This window comes from Aythya fuligula, chromosome 7 (genome assembly GCF_009819795.1).
Source record: "Aythya fuligula isolate bAytFul2 chromosome 7, bAytFul2.pri, whole genome shotgun sequence".
Lineage (NCBI taxonomy): Eukaryota > Metazoa > Chordata > Aves > Anseriformes > Anatidae > Aythya > Aythya fuligula.
This window is the reverse complement of record NC_045565.1, coordinates 16,929,568-16,939,062: the sequence shown is the minus strand read 5'-3', so window position 1 is coordinate 16,939,062 and position 9,495 is coordinate 16,929,568. Positions and strand designations below refer to the sequence as shown.

Below are 9,495 nucleotides of genomic sequence, written 5' to 3'. Positions count from 1 at the left end.
TTTTTTTTTGGCTCCCAAAGTACTGAGAATATAGTTGATGAAAGCAAACGCAGTATCTTCTTGGCACGACCTTGCCTTTCTTATGCCAACAGTCAAGAACAGTTTTCATGCTTGCTACTCACCTGAACTGTGCAGGTACCCCCCAGCTGCTCAAAGCAGTTGAACATTTGTGCCCTCAATGTCTGTAAGCTGGGACACACTTTCTGGCGTTTCAGAAAGCAGCCTTCTTTTCCAGAGGTGGAGGAGATACACAAGTAAATGTGGTAATGGTAATGTAAGGGTGCTTGGACAGTGGAGGGGATGACTGAGGCTAACAGCTTTATAATGTTTTGGATGAAGTAATGTCCTCTTGGTTGGCCATTAGAGGGGAAAAAAATATTTTAAAACATAGTTGATAAAGACAAATTCTTGATGCATAGGCGTGTCCTGGCGACTTGGAAGCAGTGCTCCTTGTCACATGCTGCACCCTAATACATACAACTATTGTTCCTCCTCTTGGAAGTGTGTGGGAGATGTCTGCGTTGTCTGAGACCAAATGCAGGGGCTGGAAAGCTGGCGTCTCTGCTTGCCTGCTCCTACATGCAGATTTTGTATGTCTACATGCAGATTTTTATTTTTAGCTGATGAGCAGCTCATATTCTTATCTGGAAGCTGGGCAGAGAAAGAAACTGCTGGTGGCTTTTCCAGGTGATAACATAAGAAAATGCATGTGGTGAATTTATCTCATGCATTAGATTCTCCTTAATGGCATTTCACCAGAACTTGAATAAATTAGCACATACCACCACTCAGGTATTTTTACTTACCTGCTTAGCAAACATGTTGCTTGAGCTGCCAAGCCCTCACTATGACAAGAATCTCTGTGCTTATCAGAATGCCATTAGCAAATGAAATTTAAATGTGCAAGCTGGAGCAACTGGCCATGCTGCTCCAGCTTGCATGTTGGCTGGGGGGGGAATGATAATAAGAGGTCTGTCTTCATTATGCTGCTGGGCTTGATTATGCTCTAAGACTTTTGCAGCCCTTTTCTACCTGCAGGTTTCCAGTTCAATGTGCTGTGCCTAGGAGGGCCCTGCAAGCCAGCAGGGAGCAGCAGGGCACGAGGAGAAAGGGCGATGTGGCAGCAGCAGGGAGAGGCTGCAACCAAAAACCCAAGTAGTCTGTCAAAATGATAGACTGTGCCGGGCTGCACACCCATGGGAACCAGTCCCTCTCTGGGAGGATGCTAGCTCAGTTTCAAACTGCCCGACACTTCAAATTGGAATCTTTTACGTATTTCTTGCTTTATTTTTATACTTTTTGAGTGGGCGGCTCAGTATTGCAGGCTTGACCCCACTTTGCCTATTTTTTTATTGTTGACAAACTCCAGATGCCAACTGCTAAACTCAAGAGGAATTTGGAAAGTCAGACTACAGTGAATGCTGCAGTTGCCAAATATTTTGGGCTGCATCATAAAAAATGAACGCATTCCTTTTTCCAATGAGCTGCAGCAGAGAGTGAGCAAAGTCCTCCCTGAGCAATGAATGTAGACTGCCTTGGCCAGCCTGTTCCCATAGTAATAAATTGGATCAACACTGGTATCTGCATTAGAAACCTCCACTTCCAGAGCTGGCCCACAAACCTTTTGTAGTTCCCGGCTCGTGCGTCAGGCCCCGCACAATCAGTGTTTTCCCAGCAGCACCGCCAACCTTCGCCGCAGGAGCTCAGCTGGGTGATAAAGCATGCGGCCTGGGACAAAGCAGTGCTTGTTGTCTGTTTACAGCGAGGGGCTGGGGCTGGGGAAATGCCGGGCATGGCTCAGGCTCTCTGCAAGAGCCAGCTCGCAAGGTTAGCTGGAGCCAGCCGCTTTTTGCTGACGGGTGTTATACGGTGTGGAAAGATTTAGGGACTTTGCACAGCCTGCAGGGCACAGGCGGAGTGCTGGTGTCAGTGTGCAGTACAACAGAGGGAGCCCATGGCCAGCATTTTCGCCCCATGAGGCAAACATGCAGCCACGCGTGGTGTGTGGCCAGCAGCCCGCTGAGAAAGTGGGCAACGAGGAGTTTGCCCTGCTGGGGAAGCCACAGTTCCTTGCCAGGGCTAGGCCTGAGCATGAAGGTATCAGAACCTTCAGTTTAATGTGCCCATGGGACCTGAACTGAATACCTGGGACGTTCCCATACCTGCGAGCAGTACTTTGCAGTGAACATGTGGACTGTGTCCTGCTCAAGCCTGGCAACCAGCACTCAGGAAGGTGATGCTGTGACTGACCAGGCTCCTGCCCAGCCCATCTGCACTGGCCAGTACAGCATCAGAGACATCATTTCCCTGGGAAAACTGTGCAGTGGAAGAGAAGGTATTAACTGTGTAACAGCACTGAGGGAAGATGCCACCCAGGCAGGCCATAAATAAATAAATAAATAAATCACACCCTCACCCTGAAAATAAAGCTACCTGTGTTAGTATCAGGAGCCGTGTGTGTATGCACGTGCATGCACCAGCAGCACGGACAAGCCGGCCTATCCCCAGGGATGAGCCAGCTGAGGATGCCGGCCGAGCTATTCCGTCATTGCTCGCTCACCACTGCCCATAGAAGGAGCCTGAGGAGAGGAGCTAAATTTAGTTGGGTTTGTGAATTATTCCCATCCCCAACCCACCAAGAAAGCTGCACAGTTGATCTGGACAGTTGGAGCCAGAGCCTTAGTGGCAGGTCAGCCTTACCTAAGAAGAGGCTTGTGATGTTGTGGTGGTTTGTTTACTAATTTTTGGAAAGGCAGCATCCTGAATGTCTGGGGGTCTGGCAGCAGCTGGGCGACATGTGAGGCTATTGTGCCCCAATTCACCAATTCCCTCCCGCTGTTCCCCAGAGCAGGCACAGCCACATGCTGGGCACCTCCATCAGGCACCCAGGAAGCCCAGTCCAGGAGAAAGTGGACACAGCCACCTGGTGGAGTCACCCCGTTTATTGAATGCAAACAGAAGGCAAATAACTGGGACATGGTGGGGCTGTGATCTGACATTGGCTTCCAATTTTCCTGTGCAATTGGCAGCACAAAGGAGGAGGAAAAAACATAAAAATCTGTGTATTAAAAAAAATGTGAAAGAGAAGATGAAAAGAATGTTGAATGATTAGTGACACCTCGCGTGAACAGACGGGAGGATAAATGTGGCAAGGAAATTCAAAGCCGTGCCTAGCATTCCTTATTGCAAACAAGATTCGGCAAGAGGGCAAGGGCGACACTTTCCAAGGAAGAGCAGCAGAGGAGAAACCATCCACGCCGGCCCCGCAGCAGCGCAGTTACTTGGGGAAGACAGTGACCACCTCGTAGCCCTCCGGGGGGACCACCCGCTCCCGCGCGTGCTTCTCGCAGTAGATTTGGTCTTCCACGAAGAAGTGTCCTTTCTGCTTGAGGTTGGTGCCGCAGTCGCTGCACACGTAGCACTCGGGGTGACGCTGCTTGTCCCGGATCTTCACAAACACGCCTCTGGGGAAGGAACCGGCACCCTCAGCACCAGGCACACGCCAACGCTGTCCCCACCCCAGCCACCTCACACAGGCCTGATCCCCTCCAGGTCTGACAGGCGACCATCTTCCCAAATACACCCTACCAGCTTGAGCTGGTGCTGACAGATCAGTTATACCCAGCAGGGGAGCCCTGCTCTGGAAAGCATATCCTAGCCTAAATTTCCCTAATCTCCCTAAATTTCACAGGGCCAATCCTACCACCTGTGTCGGCATGAATCACGATGGTGATTCTGAAGGTAGCCCACTGGCTTTCAGAGGCCTGGGATGAAATGAGGGGAGCAGCTTGGCCATTGAGTGGGGAACAAAATCCATGTGGGTCGACAACCACTGGTTTCCAGAACAAACCCAGGAACAACTGCCAGCACCAACAGTGGGGACACTGCTAGTGACTGTGACGCCAAGGCAGGAGCACAGGGTGTCCAGCTCCTGGCCCCAGCCTCAGGTGCTGCCGCTCGGGAGCAGTGGTCCCACTCAGCATGGGCCAGTCTGACTGGAAACCCTCACAGCTTGACCCAACACTTAACAAGAGAAACTACATAGCAACTTGCTAGCTAGCAACAGCAGCAGCACAGGTTGCCAGGAGTATGATTTTGTTTCAGCAGCCACCTATATTTTCCGTAATGCATTAGTTTTTACAGCTATTCACAGACCTGTCCTGTGCTTTCCCTCCAGATCCCCCTAGCTGACAGAGTAATTGTAGGATTTGTGTCAGATTCACATTTACAGCCTACAGATTGCCTCTGTAATGACTCTGCTGGTCCTTGGTGATGGAAGTGTGCGAGGACCACGCAGTTACAGGGCCCCGGGTCTCAGGAAGCAGTGTGACAGTCTGATCACACAGGAGAAATCTGAGTTTGTCCATGGCGGTGCAGGGGGCTCCCAGCACTCGGCTGCTGGAGCCTGCTGCTAAGCTAAGGGGGTTGCAGGGAACTGAAGGAGAAAATGAGTGAAGAAGAACTAGTGGTTGAGAAACTAGAGGGTTTATAAAAGACATGGGCTGTTTCCCTTGTGCTGTCACACAGTACAGAAGCTCTGTATCATCCTTGCTGTGCTACAAGTCAGGTGTACCCTTACAAGGGCAACAAAGATTCATTTTGCCTCCGCACAGCAGAGATGTGCCGTCCTGCAGCAGAGCAGGGAGCAGAAGGCAGTTCTCCCAGTCCACATAGCCTCTGACTGCCTGGGCACTGCGCTGCTGTATTACTGGGAGCACCAAAATGTGAAAATCATTAAATACTGTTCCTGAAGGGAAAGGTCAGTTTGTTTCTGAGCACTATATACAGGCTTCAGGTAGGAAGAGAAACACTGCAGCCACAACTGCACCGGGGGTTGTCTCACAGGGACTTGCTTTGATACAGATCTGTAGAGGGAAACCCAACTCCGCCTTGCTGCAGGGATTTGCAGGGTGAGCGCTACCAAAGCTGGTGAGAACCAACATGCCTGGGCCTGCTCCTGGGCACGCTAGAGGTGAGAGGTGAGGTGTGCGCAGGCACATGGGGTGCCCGGGACAGGGACAGGCTTACTTACACAATGCCAGATCCACACTTGTCGCACATGGGCAGCTTCTGGGCATTCCCAATCGATGAGGCCACCTTTGTGGTGGGGGCCTTGACGCTCCTAAATCCGGATGGTTTGGTGGGGTCTCCTGGGGGTGGAAGGAGAGTGCTTCAGAGCATGTGAGATGCGTGGCTGTAGGCTCTCCTCCCAAGCAGATACTCTGCTAGGGAGGGGTGAGGTCCTTCAACACCAGCTCTGAGGCAGGGATTCATGCATGGGAAGGAGGCAAGGCATTTAGGGTGTGTGAGGAGGAAGGAGAGAAGGGACACAGCTGAGCCTGGCCCTGGAAAACTGAGGGCCTGAGGTTGTGGGCAGTAAGATGAGCTTCTGCCCCATCTCATCTTCAAAGCCCTTTGGACATCAGCTAATGTATCTTGCATGCACAGAGACACAAAGCAAAGCAAAGCCTCAGCTCCAGCCTCAGCAACACCAGAGCCTGCCTGCCATGTCCTGAGCACCCACTCAGGGTCAAGCAGATGGCCATCTCAAGTGGAGATGGGTGTCCTGGCAGACAAGGAGGCCTGTCAAAGCCTTTTTCCACTCTGCTGTCTGCTGTAGGATGGAGCTGACTCCCCCACAACTCCTGGAGGATTTGTTTAACAAACCCCTTGTTGTTGCAGGGACACAGGGTGTGTGGCATGCTCCAGGGATGGCACCTCCCTAGTGCAACCTCTCTGGGGCAGGGATGTTCTGCAGGACCTTCACAAGAGACATCTGCTGACCTGGGTGCCTACAGGCAGTGGATCCTAGATGCAGGATAGGAGGCAAGCCTTCAAACATCTGCAGTGTAAAAGCAGCCTCTTACAAAATGTCACGATCGGTACAACTAGCCTTATCTGTATGACTTTTGAAAGAGGTTCAATACCAGGCAGGAAGGGAAGGAGGGCTGCAGAGGCTCCCACGACGTTTCACCGGGAACAGAGGAGGCTGATGGGCAGGCATGTGCCACCTCAGAGGGGAAGGCTGACAAAACCCCTCAGCCTAGCGCCAAGCCAACATCAAACTGCACCCGTTGTTAGTGGTGGAAAGGGATGAAGAATCCCACAGAAGCTCACCCTGGTGACCAGCAAGTTCTGGGACATGTTGCAGCCCAGGGCAGGGCCTCCGACAGATGAACTGAGGGGAAAATTTGGGGCAGTACCCATCCCACATTCCTGTCACCAAGTCCAAGTACCACTGCATTGCCTCATGCAGCCCCACACAGCATACTCCAGGCTGAGCTTACAGTCACTTCTGATGTGCCTCAGCATTTAGCCCAGGGTCTTGAAGGAGTTCAGTGCTGAGATGCTGCCCCAGAAGTGCAATGCCCTAATGGGGACAGGAGTCCATGGACCTTTCAAGCATGCCAGCAAGCACCTGGCCCTCTTTACCGTCACTGCAGGTGACCCTTGCTGGGAAGGGCAGCAGCCCCATTTTCAGGCTCTACCCTATCACCCCTGCTTGTTCCCTCTGCTTCAAACAGCACTTTGTTCACACCAATAACACTGACAGCATATTTTTAAATCTCTCTGAGGGAATCAGCTTAATAAAATACCCACAGGAAATATAACCTGTTCCACCTTGCCAAACACCCTAAGCCTCAGCGTGCAGGCTCAAGTCTAAACAGCGAGCAGCCGCCGTGCCTCTACGCACCAGCGCCCACACACAGACCCCAGGTCCTCCCAGCTGGTGCGGCTCAGCGCAGCCCACACCCCGGGGACCAGCCCCAGCTGGGGAGATGACAGCTCCCTGCTGCTGCACGCAAGCCATTGCCTGAAGACAGGCTCAGGGAAGCATCCCACAAGGGTGCTGTTTATCACCATGGATGTTATCAGTCAGCAGCAGCGGTGTTTGAGTCGGGGCGAGCGGCGCGGCTGGGGCACTGTCTCCTCTGGGGCTGTGTAACCCTGCTCTGCACAGGTGATTACAGCTCACTGTGGAGCAGTGCCCAAGCCTATCCCAGCCTGTGATCAGGCAGGCAAACCTCGTGCCAGAGAATCCCAGTAATGCTGCAAATCTTCAAAGCCTGATAAAATAGAGAGGCTTTTGCTTCTTATCTTCTTCAGCACTACTAGGCAGAGGGGAGGACCTCGGAGGCGTGAGAAGTCCTGGCTCCTCCAGTCCCTTCCTTGCAGGAGCTGAACTCTGAGGGTCGAGCTGCAAACACTCACAATTTAACAGATGCTTTCAGGTAGGTATTTTAATATCAGATTAAAGACTCCAAAATCCTGGTTTCTTTCTTCCTATAATTTCCTTACTTCCTTCATTTTGCTGTTCCCTTACAGATCACTCAGACCTAAGAGCACTTGGCTGAGCTGTTTCCCCTTCTGGTGAGTATCTCGGCACCAGGCTTTTGTTGGATGAAATTGAATGTTCCTCTGCCAAGCTAATAACACAACAGACAAAGTCTCAACTGGTCTAAAGGGGGAAAAAAGTCATTCTTTGCATTCTTTTCCTAATTATTTGTTTATTTTATTCTATTTAAGGGGAGAAGGGAGTATGATTTGGCTCCCACCTAAGTTAATCAGAGTTTTTATCTATAAGTCTATAGCCTTGAACTATGCTAGTCCAGATGTCAGATCAAGAGTGCCAAGTAGCATGAAGTTTCAGAGGTTCAAAGCTGTGAACTGATTGCTGTAACTCAGTTTCCAAATTTTTACATTCAGCTGCAGAAGTCGATCTCTTTTTCTTGTGTAGAGGGATGGAGACCAGAAGCTCTAGGACTCACTAAATAGTGCTATCTCGTGGTACCTTTAGAAGTCTTGACTCTAAGATGTTCCTTAATCAGTGAATATTATCCTAGAGGGGCAAAACTTTAGAAAGTGTAGAAGGGTTTTTGTAACTTCTAGAATTCCTTCTTGACAAATAAACATTGCAGGGGTTTATTTCTTTAGCACTCAGTCAATGAATGAGCAACAATAATAGGCCCACAGACGCTGAAAAGAACCAAGGAAAATAAATTTAAAAGAGTAAAGTTAGTGAAAGGGTCTGTAGGTTGTTTTTTTTGGAAACCATCTACACATGTTATCTTGAATTAGCAACAGCTGAGAAAGGAGAACAAAGTTTCAGGTGTTACTCTGAGACACTGTATACAGCTGAAGAAATGTCAAAAGGGAAGAGCACACCCAGGTTAGGTGTGCAGCAAGGGCTTACCTTTCTCTTCTGACTCCAAAATCTCTTGCAGCACCAGGAAAGAAGCCGATTGCCTGGGTGGCTCGTGCGACTCTTGGTTCTCCTGGAGCATCTTGTAAACCTCAGATTCTCTGTCTACGACGATACTGCCCGGGGGCTGGTTGTGCTGATCTAAACTGAGGATGAAACAGAGTACAGGCTTGTTAAATGGCTGAAAACTAAAGCCAGCTCCTCCAGCAAAACCATCACGATGCATCATATGACTGAGAAATGAACGTGCAAAATGAAGGCAGAACAGGACGCCATGAGACACGGAGGTGCTGGACGTGCTTGCACAAGACAGCTGCAGCCCCGGTGGGATTGAGGCACTGGGCCACCCGCACGCCCCACTGTCAGTGGGTCCTCGCCCACCGCCCCCAGCCAGCCTCTATATTTTCCCCCAGCTTCACAACTGCTGTGTGCTCCAGAAACTAAACCTTCCTGTCCAGGAACCAGGAAAATAAAGAACGAATGTGCTGGGATGGGAATCCCACATGGTAGCTGTGTCATTACTACATGGTCCCCACATGCACAAACCACCTGAGATTGCTACCTTAAGCTGCTGTGATTTTCAAATTCAGTATGCTTTATTCTGTCAAAAAAATATTTGCAGGTATACTCTGAATTGGTCCTGAAGGCCACCTTCACACAGTAACAGCTGTAGGATGCAGCTAAAAAGATCCTCTGATTGGAAAGAGTTCTCTGTGGTTTTCAAGTGGGCATTATTATTTCCGTTTTCTAGGTGGAAACCCATAATCACAGCCTATTAACTGGAGTTAATGAGCACGTCAAGAGCAAGGAGAGATTTCTGCCTGCTAAGACTAAGCCCACGTTTCAACTGCTTTCTGAGGCACTGCTGCTGCCACTCATGTCACAAGCGACTTGCATCCTAAGCCTAGAGTTTGCAGTGCTACTGCACAGGGTTGCTCCACACTGGAGCTGAAACTGTGGTCACTGTGCCACCAGCAGGGTCCTCAGGGGAAAAATATATATAAAGATGCCAGAGGCAATAGTTTGGATTTCTCCATGTCCAGTAGGTACAGGACAAACCATGGGATTGATCTGCAGGAGGATATTCAGAGTATCCCTTGGGAAAAGCTTTCCAGCAGACAAGACACCGAAATGCCATGGATTGCTGTGGACAGGTGAGCAAGCTCTGCACTGAAGAATTTAACAAAAGTCTGGACAAATATCTACTGTCTACTAGTTTAAATCAGTGGCTTAAATGGATGAAATGCTGGGGTAGGTCTTGTACTACGTGGCATAGGAGGTTCCTCCCATCC

The 9,495-nt window shown here is 50.2% G+C and overlaps 1 protein-coding gene across 1 annotated transcript in view; it reads right to left on the bottom strand.

The window, feature by feature from the left end:
• Positions 1-2,934: 2,934 nt before the first annotated feature.
• PDLIM1 (PDZ and LIM domain 1) overlaps positions 2,935-9,495 on the bottom strand; it is a 40,414-nt gene continuing 33,853 nt past the window's right edge. The window contains exons 5-7 of the mRNA XM_032191685.1: positions 8,195-8,349; positions 5,033-5,150; positions 2,935-3,464 (exon numbers count right to left, since the gene is read on the bottom strand). Coding sequence (XP_032047576.1) covers positions 3,278-3,464; positions 5,033-5,150; positions 8,195-8,349 — 460 coding nt within the window. The 3' untranslated portion in view covers positions 2,935-3,277. The remainder of the gene's footprint in view (positions 3,465-5,032; positions 5,151-8,194; positions 8,350-9,495) is intronic.